The sequence below is a fragment of the Grammomys surdaster genome, unplaced genomic scaffold (assembly GCF_004785775.1).
Source record: "Grammomys surdaster isolate TR1022 unplaced genomic scaffold, NIH_TR_1.0 168, whole genome shotgun sequence".
Classification (NCBI taxonomy): domain Eukaryota; kingdom Metazoa; phylum Chordata; class Mammalia; order Rodentia; family Muridae; genus Grammomys; species Grammomys surdaster.
This window is the reverse complement of record NW_021604616.1, coordinates 4051530-4070528: the sequence shown is the minus strand read 5'-3', so window position 1 is coordinate 4070528 and position 18999 is coordinate 4051530. Positions and strand designations below refer to the sequence as shown.

General features: G+C 38.0%; 1 protein-coding gene across 4 annotated transcripts in view; it reads right to left on the bottom strand.

Annotated features, from left to right (window-relative positions):
- Window positions 1-2010: 2010 nt before the first annotated feature.
- Ptprk (protein tyrosine phosphatase receptor type K) overlaps window positions 2011-18999 on the bottom strand; it is a 499167-nt gene continuing 482178 nt past the window's right edge. For all 4 annotated transcript variants that reach the window (XM_028766407.1, XM_028766405.1, XM_028766409.1 and 1 more), the window contains 10 exons: window positions 18830-18946; window positions 14784-14938; window positions 12481-12616; window positions 12106-12255; window positions 11093-11266; window positions 9034-9165; window positions 8786-8911; window positions 6161-6324; window positions 5332-5467; window positions 2011-2260 (listed from right to left, as the gene is read on the bottom strand). In XM_028766407.1, the coding sequence (XP_028622240.1) occupies window positions 2207-2260; window positions 5332-5467; window positions 6161-6324; window positions 8786-8911; window positions 9034-9165; window positions 11093-11266; window positions 12106-12255; window positions 12481-12616; window positions 14784-14938; window positions 18830-18946 (1344 nt within the window). In that variant the 3' untranslated portion in view covers window positions 2011-2206. The remainder of the gene's footprint in view (window positions 2261-5331; window positions 5468-6160; window positions 6325-8785; window positions 8912-9033; window positions 9166-11092; window positions 11267-12105; window positions 12256-12480; window positions 12617-14783; window positions 14939-18829; window positions 18947-18999) is intronic.

Genomic DNA, 18999 nt, shown 5'->3' with positions numbered 1-18999 from the left:
AACGAATCCTTGTGAAGCACATCAGAATCACACACAATGGTAATACAGCAATAATTGCCAGGTAAACAAATCCTGCTTGAGTTTATGAAATTTTAAATTTCTGGTCAGGTGTCCGTGCTACACTTGTTTATACCAACACTTGTGAGGGGAGGCAGAGCACAGGCGGTGATATATGGGTTATGTGGGGCTTTCATGAGCTTGTCAATGTGTTTCTTCTTAGCTACCCTGACTTAGGATTCCCTGTCTCTTTCACACGTTCCTGTTTGCCTTTCCGCTTTCCACCCAGGAGATGAAATAACATTTGCTATAGGAGAGGACTGTCTCTGCTTCCCAGCCATCATGAGATGAGCCACTGCACCACCCTGGGCTGCTCATCAGAGTCTCTATGACAATCCTAGAGCAAGGAGGCCAAGGGACTGTGGACTGAAACCTTCATGGTCCGAGCTAAAATAAATTCTTGCTCCATTTTAGCTGTTTTTCATAGATATTTGTCAGAAATCAACTAATACAAATTATGACAAGCTATTTCCCCATTTTGTTTACCTGGACTATGTGACATACAGTTTAGGGAACAAAAATATAACATGCTACAGCCTGGATGTAAATCATGCTTTCAGTGAGACTTTTGTGGCATACTCATATTGAGTCACAGATAGGTTATTTAGTTGGGAATAGAGGCGTGAAAATTTGGAAGATAAAATGATGTGCAATCAATAAATGTTACAATTATAAAACCTTTATTTCACTCTTACTTTCATTAAATCTTTATAAGCACCATGTCATAGACAGGCAATGTAGGAAGAGGACACCACCGGAATGCTTCAGTTAATAACAAACTGCAAGCCGATGAGGATGTGGAATTACAGCTCCGTGGAGCATGTGAAGGAGACCACACTTAGAAAGACTCACTGGGGAATCTCATAAAAGCAGGCAACGGGAACTGGGCATCGATCTGTTCGCGCTGTCTATTGTAGAAACCCAAAGCTTGTGCTTGGAACCATCAAAAAGAACACTGTGTTACCTTGACAGCTTATACTTTGCTAAAACTTGACCCACAAGCAGCAATGTTGTCAGCCAGTGTTCCTCAACAGTGCCAGGTCACAGGCAGAGAACAATTCTTTTAAAGTTTAAACAAAGCTTAAAGGTGATATTTAACATTGGGCAAGCAAGCTACCTGCAATGTCTTCCGGTGTGCAGATTTCTCCTATGCAATGATCAAGCCATCATTTAATCTAATGAAACTGGGGAAAAACTACATTTTCAGCAAAACATTTTAATTTGGTCCTCTATTCAGAGACAATTGCCAAGATGTTTGACATAAATTTAATTCACAGGCATGTACACAAGGGAACCACTACAGAAAACATTGCTTTCTGGTTTATGAATAAAAAGTTTATCCTCTACTTACACTAAACATACAAAAAATAATCTACAAAAATCATTTATCATTGATTTTAGCTAAAGAAAACTCTTTGAAACAAACAAAAAAAAAAAAGAGAGAGAGAGAAATGATTGTGTGGTGAGAGTATTTTAGCCATCAAAAAAGTAATGTATAACCAATAAATATAATGTGCTTCTTCCATATAAACATATGTACACTAGAGTCTTTGGCTTATGTTATTTTCTAAAAAGAACTTTAAATGAGCCACCATTGCACATTAAAAGAAAATAAGCCAGTTAAGTGTATATATATATATATATATATATATACATATATATATATATATACACACATTTATATAGAACTCTGCTACACTTGGAACATATAAAAGTGAAATTTACTATGACTTTGTACAGCTTGGTTCCTTTCCCACTCCTAAGGTCCCACAGCTTTTATTTCAAAAAGAGAGGGAAATGCCACTTACAAAGTGCATGCAATGTGTGGTAGCTGCTCTACAGAGTGTAGCAGAGAAAAGGCTGCGTGGTCACTGGACAGACGTGGATCACTTCTCATTGGAATCTGTGTCTGGTTAAAGATAATTTGGGTGGTACGAAATGTGGATGCTCCCATACAGTAACAGAAACTGATCAAGTCCTTTTTATTAAGATACACAACTTTATAAGAAAAATACGTTTGCCTCTCCAATGTAAAAGCCTCCCACCCCCCACATTAAAATCTCTCTGTGCAGGTGTAACAGGTACAACAGCTGCTGGCTCAACAGATGAACGGATTTCTGCTTGGATGCTCTGAAACAGTCTCAGCGAACTACGAGGACTCCAGGTACTCCAAAGCCACGTCATAGCAGAAACGATACTGCTCCTGTAGCAAGTCAGAACAGAAGGGATGGAAGGAGTCAGCAAAAGGCTAATAGTAAACAATAGCATCTGTGCGAGTTCTTGACACCCAATTTAGATTATTTAAGAGTCACAAATTACTTATTTTATATATAACAGGAACATCTGGCCATGTATATTTTATACTGGAATCTAATGATCCCTTCTTAAGAAAAAGTATGCTTTATCTTTGAAAAAGTATGAAAAGTAAAAAGATGCTTTATCTTTGCCCTGCAACTCTTATCACCTAAGGTAGTGCCCAGGATTTTGTTGTTTCGTTTTGTTTTGTTTTCGAGACAGGGTTTCTCTGTATAGTCCTGGCTGTCCTGGAACTCACTCTGTAGACCAGGCTTGCCTCGAGCTCAGAAATCCTCCTGCCTCTGCCTCAATGCCCAGGATTTTCATGTGATTAAAATAGTTAAGAATGTTTCCCAGCTTAGAAAAAGATAAAGAACCAAGGTGTGGTGGGGCACACCTTTAACCCCAGCAGTCAGGAGGCAGACAGAGGCAGGCAAGTCTCTGAGTTTGAGGCAAGCCTGTACTACAGAGTTACAGAACAGCCAGAGCTCCACAAAGAAACCCTGTCTTGGGGTGGGGGAGGGGGGCAAAGAACCAGGAAAAAAAAGCTGTCTTTAGAAGCAATTGTTAACGATCACCTTTGTTAAGTTCTGACATTTTTAGTACATGATTGAAATAATAACCATCTCAAAATAAATAAAATCTCAGAGTTCTCAAGATGACTTTCTGTTTTACATTTTGTATGTTACATATTCTGAGTCTTTTTATATCACACAAAAAATCTACCATATGGATTATTTAGACATCTTTCTGTTTTGTACTGCTGCTGGGGTGTACCTGTGCTTTCCACCATATTCCAAATGATCTCTTTAGATAAGAGAGAGGAAGGGAGAGAGGGGGGGAAGGGAAGGAGGGAGGGAAAGAGGGAAGGAGGAAAGGGGAGAGAGAGAGAGAGAGAGAGAGAGAGAGAGAGAGAGAGAGAGAGAGAGAGATCCACCATATACTAGCTTTTGCAATTTCATGTTCTTCATTTTCCATAGTTCATATTCTATTAGAGTAACATTTCAACCAATTTAAAAAGAATATTTAAGAATTAAAAAAGCCCTCAAACTTATTTATACCTAAATGTATTTCTGACACCTCTTCTTAATTAAGACAACCTGCTTGATAATACAACATCTGAGTTAAAAATTATACTTCTTTTGAGTATAGCCTCTTACTTTGTCCACTATCAAGACATTTACAAAGTCCAGACACTGTTATAAATGATGACTTATGGAATTCATTGTAAAGCTCCTAATCCAGTCCAAGTAGGTAAAATCCAGGCAGGGTGAACAAGAGCAGAACTTAAAATCTTAAAATGAATATTAAAAATATCCAGGGTCTCTGACAATAAGCACAGGCAACATGAGTTTCTAAGAGGTGAGTATTGCTTTTCACCCTGCGTACTGAAGTAGATATGGTCTCCATTAGCTCCCTGGGGAAGTGCATTCAACAAACCAAAAATTGCTTACAGCCAGTCAGCGCCCCTCAATTTTGTTTAAATCTACATTTCCCTACCAAACTCAGTCCAAACCATAGTAAACTTTATTAATCATAAACTTGATTAAGTAGTGCATTCTGTCAATTCTGTCAAGATATGTGGGACATGAATAAAAAGGAAAACAACTCACTGGAAGGTTCTAGAACAAATGTTCAACTGTAGACTTAGAAGTCAAAGAAAAGGTAGTATATCAAAGACAAATGCTACTTCTGAAGGCAGGAGTAGTCTCCAAGTGGCTTGAAATGTTTCAGGTAGAGAATACACAGGTTATTCATCTTGAAACCAGAGTCATAACTACCTCCTGTCCATTCTGTTTGTAAAAATTCTCAAATCTCTACTCTTTGTCTCTCTCAACTGCCAGCATCCCAGAGAGGGTGGCATTGTCTGGTCCCAGTTGGAACCCCCTAAGAGCACTTGAGAAAGGAAGAAGTTAGCTGCTACTTGCCAGAGTGAAACAGTGTAAACTGAAGTCTTTAGATGTTTGTCTCAGGAAACAATGCACTTCCTGTGTGAACACCTCAAGCAGGAAGTGGTGAAAACACACTAAGAGCTTACTGAATTGCTCTCTCTCTCTCTCTCTCTCTCTCTCTCTCTCCATCATCATCATCATCATCATCATCATCTTGATAAGCAACAATGATGCTCTGGCCTTTCTCCCTTTTTTTCTATGAGTGCGGGAGCTGCTCTTCCTTCCCTTGATCTCTTTGTACCTCTCCCCAACTAAAGCCTGTAGCAGAGGCAGTAACTGTCTTTCTTACTTGGTACACAATCCCCATCAGTCCCTACTTTAGAGGCTTTGTGAGCTTAGGAGAACTCGTGTCACATTATATGCAATATACTGTAAGGTTGATAAAAGCTGAAAATTGATAGCAAGGACAGACTGACAATTTCCATTCAGATTAGATAGTGTGGGTTCTAGACAATGGCTGCAATAAACTTCAGTCACTTTCAAAAACCCTGGGTGTCAGGTCTGTGCATACCGGTCAGTGGTGCAATACCTGGCCTAGCATGCTTGAGGTCCTAGGTTCTGTACCTAGCAACACATGCATCAAAATAAGTTAAATAAAACAAAGTAAGTGAATAAACAGAAAAGAGCTGCTTAAGATTCTCAGGTGACCTATGAGCAAGCATACTGTGAATTAACTCAATGGGCTTCAACAAGCAGAAAAGAGACTACACTTTAGTGAGATTTATTTTCTGAGAACTATTTACAAAAGTTTGCCAAAGCACAAATTCACTGATAATAAGTAGGAGAAACCCTACACATTTCTCAAATTAAATGTGAGCATTTTCTTTACCCAACAGGTCATGTGATAAGGAATGCATTTAAATGGGCAGAATAACTAGACTCGCTATACTCTACCTGTTAATCACAAAGTCCCAGCAAGATTCACTTGAGCATCTGACTGATTTCCTCTCTGTATGTGAAGCCCAACCAGTAAGTAAGTACATGACTAAGTAGTCACTGAGACCCCTCCCAAGATTCTGTGGCTCACCGGGGCTTCCACCATGTTTGGCTTGCTGTTCCTCAGGGTCTTTACTGCATGGAAAACATCCACCACATTTTGCCGTTTCACCATCTCCACAACAATGCCTATTGCACAGAACATACCACTGCGTCCACCTCCATTCCTGAAAGCAAAGAGATGCTTAGCACCTTTGGGGGAAATCACACGTCACAGGTTCTCCTGGGAAAGGAAACTTATCTTTAAAATCTCTTCCATTTCTTTGGATTCTCCTTTACATTTGTGTGTGAAGGGCAGAGAGGAAGAGGCTAGCGGATAAAGTTAGCTCAGGAGCTTATGCGCTGGAATATGTGACAGGCAGAATTTGTTGTGATGTGGACATGTTGGGATCTTAGCCATTTGCATGAAACAGAAGTTGTCCAGACAGGTACTAAGCATAAAACAGCTGCATAATTTTTATTTTATATTTTATTGCGTGTTTTGCCTGCATGTTGTCTGTGTACCCAGTGCATCAGATCTCCTGGAATTAGAGTCAGAGAGCGTTATGAGCCATTAGTTGGGTCCTGAGTATCAAACCCAGATCTTTCGGAACCGTAGCCAGTGCTCTTAACTGCTGAGCCATCTCTTCAGCCACATCAAGTGTATTATATTTAATAGTAAGAAAATAAAAGACAAACTAAGTAATAAAGTATTCATTCATGAGACTAGAGTTCTATTTTGAAATGAGATCTGTGGTAGGTCTGTCTGCTAGGCTTTGAGGAGCATCTTTTAAACATACACAACGCAAAGGCTAGCCAGGAAATGAGCTCTGAGGTTCTATGCATGGCAAGACCATGCTGCCCTGCCCTGCCCTACTCACAGGCAGTGGATGATCGTCCGGCCTTCCCCTTCTTCACATTCCTCCTGCCATTTTTCCACCTGCAGTATCAGTTTCAAAAACGAGCGTTTGGAGCCAGGCACTTCTCGATGAGAAGCCCAGCCTAGGTACTGGAACTGTTGTACCATCAGATAGCCTTCCTGTGGCTGTAGAGAAAACCAGCATTTTATGGATATCAGGATATAATGAATGGTAAATGACATGCACTTTTTATAATACAAAAGGAATTTATGCTGGAGTAAGTCTAGTAATTCAAGTGCCTTTTTAGAAACATGCCAAGGTATGAGAACAAGAACCCACAACTTGTCCTTTTTATCTGCCTGTGATATTGATTGTCAACTTGCTAGGCTCTAAAGTCACCTTGGAGACAAATACCTGGACACAATTGTGAAGTAGGTTGGTCCACCCTCCCTCCTATCTATTCTTATACAGGCATCTTGATTTTGCTGAAGTTCAAAAGTGATCTTCTCATTCTTAGACCTAATGGCTTCTTAATGCTCTTAGTCTACCATGACCCAAAACCTCTTTCAAGACCTGGTTCGCTTCCACCGTCACCCTTCTTCTCCCCTCTGACACACCACTGAGGTCAGAGACACTGGGCTCCCTGTAGCTCATTTACCTCTTTTCTTCTTGCCTTGGGAACTTTAATGAGAATTTCCAGTTTGTTTGGAGAACTTCTTATTATTGTGTCCTTTTCACTATCAAGTAGAATAGCTAATTTGACCCCAGTTTTACCTGGAGAGTGTTCTGTGATATCATATAACCTCAGTGTTCTTGGAAATCTCTGTCTCTAGCTATATCACACTTAAATATACCTACGAATTCTTCAAATTTTTGCTTGAATACTCTTATTTTACAGAAGTCTTTTTTTGGTCACTTATGTCTGATCATCCAGTCAAACAATTTGTATTCTGTGCTTCTCTTCTGACACGTGTACATCACGTCAGTAAATAGATACTTGTAAAGATTCTTGTATGATGCTAGTCTTCACTGATAAGGTATGGATTCCTTAGAGCTAAGGAATCTCCTCATTTCTCCTTAAACTGTGTATTACAAAAACTTTGCATGATACTTTCAGAATAGCACTGCTACTGAAAGACATTGAAACCTAGAACCCTGAAGAGAAAATATAGGGAAGACCATGCAGTACATTGAGTGAATGATCACAAGGTATTGGATCTTAAGTCTCCCATGGAAAGGCTCTGCACCTTTTGGTAGGACATAGATCCCCATCTCCTCTAATACCCCATTTATATACTAAACTCACAATGCAGCGAATGACACTAAATAATGAGACAGAGAATGGATTAATAAGCACCAGAACACAATATATGCAGGGACATAACCAAACAGTATATATAAAAATATCATGTAAAAAATAAAGCAATGCAGATTTCACATCTGAATACATTCCCATAGAAAGAGTTCAACTCACAGATGAGCTTTGCTTCTACAGTTGAGCAGCTACAGTTGCTTAGTTAAAATATTAATAGAACTACATTAGAACAGAAGTGCAAGCATAATGAGATTCCATTTAAGTTATAGTCTAAGATATGCCTGAATATTATGACTGAATTCATTCTTTTTTTCCTCCACTGAAATGAATGATGGGATCAGTTATGAGTTTATCCTGTTCTTACTTATGTACATATAGCCTAATTAACAAGATATACAGATAGTTCTTTTAATGTAAGAAACATCACAGTTCTGACCACATACTTAAAATAATAGGCATAAAGATAACTGATGTCTTTAAAAACAGGGCAATTGCCTCCTTTAAAAGTGCTGTTTCGAGAAGGTTACTATTTTCTTTTAGTTCTGCTTACTATCTGGTTACATAAGCTAAATAGTTTTAGTAGTTTTTTTGTCAGTTGGTTTTAAAGAAAAGACTGTCAGAGATTCTATCACACCAAGCACGTGACTTGTCAGGAAAAGAAAAAAAACCCCTGTGGGACACAATTGTCACTCAGCTGCTGGCAAAAGGCAAGAGTTAGCAACAGCAATTCCTCCTTTAGAGCTGGGCAGAGCCAGACGCTGCAGTGTTTAGTGAGGTGGAAGTCAGAATATGTAGATGGGGTCTGGGAGTGAGAGAGAATCAGCATTAGTTGTGGCTGGCTTCTGTCCCAAACTCGGGTTTCCCATTGCACACAGGCAGGTCCTGAAACAATGACAAGGAAGTCTCCTTTGATGCTGGCATGTTGCATCCTGTCCCTCTCTGTTGTCATCATGATTATTCTTACTTTACATGGGTAAGTCTTTTCTGGACTGGATGTCAATACTAACAAGGTGTGCTTCATCCTTGTCCTAAGTCCACATGTGCTGTGGGGCCAGGCCCAGACTATCAGGGATGACTGAGAAACTGCCTGACTCTAGATTTCCGAATGGGACATGCGACTACAGTCACTGACAGGAAAACCTAACTTTCAGCATTTCAAATTTCCCATGTCTGGACTCCATCTTGTCCTGGAACTAAGACCTAAGGTGATCAGTGGCTCTGGTGCGGGTTGTGGGGTGCTTATGAGTTCTTCTTTTCCTGTTGTTTGAATACAATTACGTCCCTACTTGCTCTGCATCAGCTGCCTTAAAATGAACTCAACAAAGACTTACTCTTGTTAGGTTACATATCCTAAAAATCCGATTGATCACATCACAGTCCATTGAACAGGACATGCATTCCACTTGGATGGGACCATATCGCAGCACCCCTTCCTCTGGCCAGTACTGTGGGCAGCCCTAGATGCGTGTCAAAAGGAAAGATAAGGGTGATTAAAGTCCTTATAAAGTAGAAAATGATATTTTATTACTATTCTGCTAAGATGTATCCAAAAGCACAAAATCAATCAATGTCCACCAACCTGGGACAAATCCACTTCATTTAACATCACAATGGAGGTACAGCCATAGTCGTACACTAATCTCCAGAAGTCTTTCACAGTGTTTGGCAATGGGTATTGTGTGACGATGAACGCGGCTGGTTGCCTATAGCTCTGTGGAAAAATACGATACTTGAGAAATATGAGAACATAAAATGCATAGTCAGGAAGGGAAAGGGAGGTAGACATGATTATATGTTCATTGTGATTATTTATAAAAGTCTTAAAGGATGAATAAAATACACAGTCAGTTGTACAAACAGATTCAGTGTATGCTGTTGTAAGAGCAAGTAGTGGTAGTAATATTGCATAGGTATGGAACCAGAGTGTTGCCTCAGCCACAGGACATACTGGTTCCAGGATGCAATAGAACCAGTAAATGACATAGAGTTTGATGTTGTTAAAGTATTTGAGTCCCTCCTAGTTTTATTTCACTGACAAATGTTAATATAGGACACAGAAAAAGGAAGAGATGGATGACTATCCTGAGGTGATGACCCTCCATGAGGTACCTGTTGGATAGTTTCAATTTCCCAAAGGTAATGAGTCTCTGAAAGGCTGCAAGAAAAACCAGCAAAGTATCCCTGCTTTGTCCATATGTATTCCATTTCTACAGGTGTATAAATAAAGTTATAAGATTCATCTCTTCTCCAATAAAAAAAAAATTACAGGTACCTCAGAATCATACAGTTTTTTTGTGAGTGTCATAAACATGTTCTCTATCAGTTAATCTACTTTCTGTGGTTGTTAAAGCAATGTTTATCTGGCCTGGGCAATCTGTCAGTCATGAGCTATACTAAAATACAAATATATACGTTTGTGTGTGAGTGCGTGTGTGACAAATTAAAGTTATACTGGCAAGTCTCAGGGTACATCAAAGATGGGGTTAGTTTCAGGTAGAGCCTGCTTTTAGATTATTAGGCTCTACAGCACAAAAGAAAGCAAAGAAAATGTGTAAGTTTATCTTTGCAGGAGACTGTAGGATGCTTCACATGTTTATTAGGCTACACATTTACTGACATTAATTTTAGAAAACCCAGTAAGTACTTGGGTATGGTGCCATATGCCTAGTGTACTAAGCACTGAAGAGGTGGAGGTTGGAAGATCAGGAGTTTGAGTCCATCCTCCACTACACAGAACATTAAAGTTCTCACGGGTTACATGAGACTATGTTTTGTGTTTGTTTGTTTGTTTTTAATAGAGGTAGCAACTTAGAAAACATCATAATAGTCAAGAGAAAAAAGACTCCTATATTTTCCTTGCTAGACTTTCATAGGTGAAAATGAAGCAGGAATGAAAGCAATACATTGTCTTAAAGGATTCTGAATCCTGATAGCTTTCTGGCTTCTTCCTGAGAGAACCAGAGCAAGATGGCTGATGAGAGTATTTGAAATCCTTCCCTGTTGTTCTGTTTATGGGCAACTGTCACATGGGATGAATGTTGGAGAAACTGCAGGCGATGAGCAATGGGGGCAGGTCCAAATAGTTCTTTCTTGATGGTTGCCTTGTTAATATGATATTGCTCATGTCTTCCCCCCTTATTTCTAAATAGTCTCAGCTAATACTAAATAAAACTAGTTATCTTTAAATTACTGAACACTGAGCATTACAGATAACTATTTCCAAATTTAAAAAAATCCACAATTGGGGCAGGATATGGCATTCTGTGATTTTAAAATGTGTTCCTACTGTTAAAGAAAAAAAATAAGATGTCAATTCTTCTAAAATAAATTTAGATAAAATTCAATTAAATCTTAAAATAATTAAGGTGAAATATATAACTTGTGATTTTTTTTCTAGGTGGATGCTATAATTATTGAACTTCAAATCTGCAATAAACCTATATATGTCATAGTTGCTAAGAATCTCAGGAGGTACAGCCTAATATCCTTTTCCAAACAATTTGTATTTCACTGACAGTTTTAAATTCTCCATTCTAGTCCATTTCATAATTCCAAATTAAAAAAAAATGTAGCCAGTTTTCAGTTGAGCTCTGTAGATTTTAAGGGCATTTTTCTCTAACAAAGAGTCAGTCTCTTACATCCATAAGAGCAGCATTGATGTAGTTACTGCTCTCCCCATCAACTGTAATTAAAAAAGGCAGACATCTGTCAGGTGGGAGCATGTCCATGAAACGGTTCTTGTCATGGTTCCTTGGCAGGCATGCTATGCTGCAGTCTTCAGCTTGTAGTCGAGGGGTGACCGAATTCAGAGTCTAAAGACAAAAGGGAACTCAGGTTAGAAGACAGTGGCCCATTTAATCCCATAACATAAATCCATCAAGTGTTTGGGAAGCCAAGTGGAAGGTGAAGGATTGGGTGAGTGAAGGCAAAGGCAGTTGCCTCTGTGACAGGCTGATAGACTCTTTAGTTAAACTAATGAAGCTTGTGAAATGAGGCAGTCAGCAGACACATTTTATTCACATGTCTCTCCTCAAAAGGGAGGAATAGCAAAACAATACAGCTACCCATAAAATGCCCTGCCCAGTCAAAGAAAATGCATGGTGATCCAGGAGGTAATGATGACTTTCAAAGGGGAAGCTACCATTTGCAATTACATTTTGTCATGTTAGAATACTACATCAAGAATCTAAATGGCAATTTCCCAGAGCTACGTGTGAACTCATTTTCTTCCATACTGACAGATGTATAAAGGCAGTGAGCACATTGGAGCTAACACAATGTTTAGTACGAATCCCAGATATTATTATTATGATGCTGATTACACATTGAACATGCCAGTGAAGGTCAAAAAGGTGAGGCTCTATTTGGGAAAAGAGAAGTTATAAACACACAAACCATAACCAGATTTGACTGCCATAATATCTTTTTTTCATATTTTTTTTCAGAGTATGAACTCATTTTGCCCTTCAGGATATAGCAGATATCAATGCATTAATAAAAAATGAATCAGTAATGTACATAATGAAAGACAAAAATGTTATGTTATAGTGGCAGAAGAAGGTTACATATTTGACTGGGAAGACTTTTTTTAAGAGTTATTAGTGCCCAGGACAAATTGGAAAGGCTTTCATAGAAACTTTAGAAACAGCACCTGAAATTCATCTTTGAGATGAGAGGAGTTAGTCTGCGAGTCTATTCGAATCATATCAAAATATGCAGCTTTAAATTCACACACAGGGATGGCAGTTTCTCCACATAAGCAGGCTTCTAAAATGGCATCATGAATAAAAATGTACTGCTCCTATCAAAAGGAAAGAGACAATTTCAAATTAGTTTAATAAAGTTTAATTTAGGGAAGACAGAGAATATACTGAAATGGAACCATCAACTTAAGATACCAAAGTTTCCCTATATGATTTAATGAGTTAAGGTTGATCATATATTAAAAATATGTCTTATTTGGTATATGGTAGAGACAAAAGTAAAAACAAAACAAGAAAAACTTGATTAAGGCAAATCAGCGTACCTCTGTCTGGACCATATTGATGCGGCGAGACCGTAAAGCTTTCACACAGTTGTAGATGTCAACCACACCCTCTCTCTCAGCCATGTCCAGCATGATGTCGATGACAATGTAACAGCCTGTGCGCCCAGCACCAGCACTGAGGGATAGAAAGAAGCATGACAGCACGTTTGTCATTAGAAGCTTGAGGCTCTATTGTATTTTGAGTCATCATCAATACAATGTAATGAAATGTAAACACATAACTTATATGCTACAGGAAAACATACTGAAGCACAAATAGCTTCATATATTGTGTCTGGCTTTGCGTGTACTTAGATTGGAACAAACGTTGCAATTTATTTCCACATTGAACATAATGTCTACATATGGTTCAAGTTCCACACCTTTATCACATGGACTTTGCGTCATGTGAATTTAAATGTTATAATTTCATAATATTTTATAATTTCACACTCATGGGATTCAAACAGTGGTGGAATCAAGTCTTTCCATGAGACATCGGAGGAGCCATAGTTCACCGGAAGTGCCAAAGGAGATGGATGGTTAAGAGAATCATACTACCAGAAAAGAAGAGCCTCCTCTGCTCTCCTCAAAAAACAAAGAATATTTGCTCCCTCTGAAGGGAAAGCAGAGTGCACTGTGAAATACGGAGTATGTATGACCGCTTATGTCACAGTGATAGCCGCTCATTTAAAAATTGTATTCTACATACTTACTTTAGTATTTTCACCTGAATGAATGCTTGGACTGTATGTATATATGTTTACCATGTATGTGCCTGGTGCCCTAGGAAATCAGAAGAGGGCACTGGACTCCTGAGACTGGAGTTGTAGACAGTTGTGAGGTGCCATGTGGGTTCTGAGCATTGAACCAGAGTCCTCTAAAAGAGCAGCCAGTGCTCTTAACTACAGAGCCAAGTCTTTAGCCTGATAGCCACTATTTTATTTCGTTTATAAAGCAGAATAATAACATGCTTTGATTATTTTAGCTTTCGGAAAATCTCTGCAGTTTCATAGACAATTGTGAGGTGGTGATAGGCAAGGGAGAGAGGTGAGGGATTCAGTGCCTAGCCAGTTTCTTCTTCTCTGTTCCTGCAGAGATGACCACGTGGGTAGGAAAAGGGCTCTTCTGTTTCTGGGGATAGGAGAATTCCAGAGCATCCATGAAGCAAGCAATTCCCAAGAAAACATAAACCCCTGATGAATCAAGAAGTCTCTGCATTAAACATGTACTTATCTCATTTTCTAAACAGTTACTTGGGCTAATGGCATTATTTCTTTCCTCTGCAAGGACAGTCACCTGTCTTACAATTGCTAGTCTCTTAGAATGTTATAATGTTCTGTGTTGCTATTTCTTTCTCTTATACCTTCTTCTCAATCACTGTTCCCAGTGTCTGTGACAGGTCCGTAATTGAGGAGAGTACATCAGATCTCTGGAGGACTGAAATGACATTTTTCCCCCCTTTAAGATGTGTCCAGTGTCTGATCATTATGGGATGCCTCTCTTACCTTTGTTTCTTCATCTTTTATTTTTTTAATAAAAGGTCATTGAAATTCTGAATGAGTTGGATTTTACAAAAACAAAGAAAGATGCTGAAGTTCTATGTATGAAATAGCTTAAAAGAAATGCTATCTGAGACTGGTGTGTGTACTTCAGAACAGCTTTTCAGAAGCTGTACTGGTTTTTCTGCCCCTATTTCAAAATGAGCCTTGCTGTTCGCTTTTAGTGTCTCAGGTTGCTTTTTTTTTCTACATAAGTTTCTAATCGGAAGAAATCTGGATTTAATATTCAAGTTTTAGCATATATTTGCAGACTCATACCAATGTGGTTTTTAAGGTCCGCTGATGGCTAATGTGAAAAAGAAAAAGTTATGCACCTGTTTTATAGCCCCAATTCTTGCAATTTAGGCCATTTAGTAACGGCATACATCTCAAATTTACCTTTAAAAGCTGGGATTCCAGTGAAGACTAAGTAGATTGGCAAAAAAAAAAAAGAAAAAGAATTTAAAAAATAAACAAACCTCTATTTTTAACTTACTATTCTATACAGTATGGGCTTTTCAAAAATGATAAAATCTCTTGACACATATATTGCCACTCAAAGGCACTTCTAGGCTTGTACTCGCAGGTAACATACACGTGGGGCCTCTGGAAGTTCTTAGCTTACATACTACACACAGCCAACTTTTCTTTCTGTTCTACATTATCTGTAGTACAGCAAGTACAAACCTTGTGAGCAACCTTTAGCTTTTGCACTTTTCAGCCCTGTTTGGATGCTCATTTAAAGGTGGGAGCATTGCTCACCTGCAGTGTACGACAATGGGCCCAGCGCTGGGAGGGTTTGACAGCTTGACTCTCCGGATAAATGACAGGAGCCCTGTGGCGTGGTATGGAACACCGTGGTCAGGCCAGCCAGTGAAGTGGAACTGTTTGACTTCACGGATTTCGTTGTAGCCCCTCTGTACAAAGATAAAAAACAGTGCCTTAGAAACAATCCGTAGAAAATCACTAAATACACTATGACTTCTAGATTTGAGTAGACTTGAAAAAAATTAATATTTACTGATTTTTTTTAAAAGGATACTGGTCTAATACAGTCTTGGAACTTAACCTTTATTGGTAGAGAACTGGCATGAAAAAAAGTTAGTTTTGTTTGATCTCTGGGTAATTTTAATTTGTCTTTGACAGCTTGCTTCGTACCAGGAGTGACATCACATGAAATTATGGGGGGTGGATAAGAAGGGAATGGGAAGGCCCTCCTGACCTAGTATACTGAGTTCTCAAGTGGAGATTTCAAAACCCTGCTTATCCATGTTGAAAATGGTTTTGAAGCCTAGTATGTAGGGATTTTCCAGCACAGTGCTACACTAGATTGGTTTGTGGAAATACACAGGCAGCTAAACTGTTCTCTGAGCAAATGATTTTTCTCAGCTCTGTGAAGTCATTTGGCTCACAAAGTATGATCTAGAGTAACAGCACAATGAAGGAAGTGACCCATCCACTGCCGTTCTCTCTCCTACTGGGTTAATTTAAGAGAACCCTGTAAGGGTGCCAACAAGCCCTCTGCAGTGTCATAAACAAGTCCTTAGATCTGAGGAAGCTTTGGCACTGTAAATATAACACTGAAAAATTTATGCTGAGTGATCTGTATTTGCACAAACAAAAAATCTATATCAACCTAACTTTACTGTGAGCTACTGGTGAAGATATTAATCTTACTTCGTCAATCAGAAAAAGCAAAAACAGGAGCTAAATAAATCAATTTAAGAGTGGCAGTTTATCTTCAGAGTCTGTCTTACAGAAACCAGTGCTGTCAAAACCTCAGGAGCTAGGGATTATGTGTTCTAATTCTTTTCAATATTAATTCCTAGCATAGTACGTTACATGGAAAGGGCTCTATGAACAACCTTAACATTCCCACCACAAAAGACATCCAAAAAATCACAAAAATGGCAAAAATCACTTTTTTTTTTTTTTTTTTTTTACTATTTTCACATCCTCTATACTAACTCCTTTGCCAGAGTGGTTGCGTGGGCTGTACTGTCTTTCTACTACTGTGACATGTGCAAGGTTGCCTTTTAAAAACTAATTTTCCTATCTGGGAGTAAGATTCCCAGGAATCTTTTATTTAAAAAAATTCTTGCGTACCTTAGAAAGTAGTTAAGTGGTAGAATACTTGACTAGTCAGGACAAGGCCATGTGATTTATCCCAAGGATTATTTAATTAATTAAATAATAAAATTCAAGCTAATGACCAGATAAAACATGTTTTGCTAAATACAATCAAAGAGAATGTGGAATGTTCTATCATGATGGAAGCCCTTTTCATATATTTTCTGTAGACTGCTAATAAAGAAAAAGTGAATTTTGTGTTGAATTACTTAGTAATTTAAGTATTATTAATTTTTCTTAAAAAATAATATCATAGTTTTCTTGGTAGAAAAGCTTCTCTTACAAATAATTTTGGTTTTAAAAAGAGCTATAAAACTGTGGCTGGAGAAACAGTTCAGCAGTTAAGAACTCTGGCTTTACTTCTAGAGAACCTAGGCTTGGTTTCCAGCACCCACATGATAGCACTGACCATCTGTAACTCCAGTCCCAGGGCATGCTGGCCTCTTATGGTCTCCATGGGCACTAAGCATGTCTGTGATTCACAGGGATGCATGAAAACAAGATATTCATATACATAAATAAAATAAAATAAAATAAAATAAAAAGCATAACATTTGTTATACAACACGTCTTTTACAAATTTTCTAAAATTTGCAAAAATACCAAATGCTAGTACAAATGTCTATCCACCTTACTTTTACCAATAATAAGGTGTCAAGAGCCTCTATATTAATTTATTATAATAGTCTCCTTTCCACTCCACGCATGCCGTAGTTATTGAGAGGTCATTTTTCTATTCAGGAAGTCTCCTTATTTTTACTAAAGCACCATACAAATGTCTTTAAGTACAATACATTAAATGCAAGAAGCAATCAATGAAATCACGTAACTTCACTACTATACTCCATGTCTTCCATTAATTTAAATGTCTTCATGGTCTTAGAAAAATATAATAGCTCAGATATTTTCTTACTTCACGACTAGATTCCATATCTCTTAAGATCTTCTTTCATATTTCTGAAGGAAATCGATCATTTATTGTGTGTTTAGGAGAAGAGATGGGGAGGGGGGAGTGAGAACTGTTTATCTCTGTAATCAGCATCATGTGAGCTTTGAAAATATATTTTGTTGACTTTAATGGTCTTCTCTGGTTAAAAGAATGGCCAAACCCATTGTTTAAAAGAAATTCTCAGCTACAAAAACATGTTTTCATTTCAATGGTAAATTTAACAATCACCCTCTGACACACACAGACACAGATACACACACACACACACACACACACGCACAAACACACACACACGCACACACACACACACACACCATCTGTCTAGCCTTTTCTTTGAGTTAGTTTTTGAGAAATAAAATTTGCTAGACAATTGGTGTGTCTGGATCAAAATCTATGTCTCTAGGTCAAAATTTATGCATGATTTTAAAAGTAACTTCGTGAAGATTTGTCACTGTGCTTCCCTTAATGATTTAGGTGTTTTATTGATCTTTTCAAGAAACCAGGCTTTAAAGGTATTATTTTCCACCTTAATATATAACTTGCTTTTGTTTTATTGATATTCTCTGTGTTTCTAATGGTTTGACTTTTTCTCTGGCATATCATGTTTACAGTTATTTAGAATTTTTCAACAATACAAATTAGGTATTACCTATAAATACATTCTTAAGAATAGAATGCACCAAATGTTTTTTAATTCCATGGTTAAACTTCTATACTAATTTGAAGAGGCTTAAAGTATTTTAACAAAATCGTTACAAATTCCATATTTAAGTGATCATACACAGTCAATGAGGATTATTGTTCTTTGTAATTCTTCTTGTTCATTTGAAAATACAAAATGGTATGTCTATATTCATTGACTGTTCTCAATAGGCATTTTATAGTTGCCTGTCTTCACAGATTCTAGTGGTTTTCATTTACATCAATGCTATGAACTGATGTTACCGATGTTCATTGGCTTGTGTGTGCCTGTGTTTACATGTTTGTATGTTCTACTATCTATTATGCACTTTTGTAGTGTCCATGGTTCTGTGCCCACGTCCATCCCTTAAGAGTGTGCACTCTCTCTCACTTCTTTAGCTCACCTCTTTAAATTCAGTGTGTCACAACACGACCAAAAATTATGAGTAAAGAAAAAGGAGAGTTGAGAGAAGTGAGAGCAATTAGAATGTGTTTTAACAATGAAAATATCAAGAGAAAATTAACCAGTGAAATCAAACCAAAGCAGCAATGATGTATCCTGGACGTTAAAGCCTCCAGTGGCCTAAGGCAAATTAAAATCACTGGGATAGGCATCAGGTTTCAGTCTGGTTCTATGATTCATTCATCCTGCCTCTTTCCTTTCCTCTGAGTTACCCATCTCTGAAATCTGATCCATGAATCTCAGAAGAGAAAATGTAAGCCTTAGGGTTCCAGCGTGACCCATCTCTTCCAGGAACACCTTCTCCTGACATACCCTCACGCCTCACTTTCTCCGGATCCATATGCCATTTAAACTACGTTCCTCCCCTTAACCCTTTAATTTTGTGAAACATTTCCTCTTGTATTTCAGTAATATTTCCTGTTTCAGTTTCCAAAGGGTATTCTATCACGAACAAACACAAAACAAATGAATTTGTAGATTAATGAATAGATGGGTAGGTGAATTTCATAGTAATCAAAGAAAACCTTGAGGTGATTTTCTGAAAGTTTCAATATTCATATTTTCAATAGACGTTAGAATGCTTACCCTTTCCAAGGTGAATGTCCTAACTACGTATTCAGCAAGTGGTTCCATTTCTATGCAAGTAACTTTGAAGTCACCATAAACCTCAGTATCATCAGGCCAATATTTATAGCATTTCACCTAGCAATGAGAAGAATGCATAGGTACAGATTTATCTGAACACATACACAGTA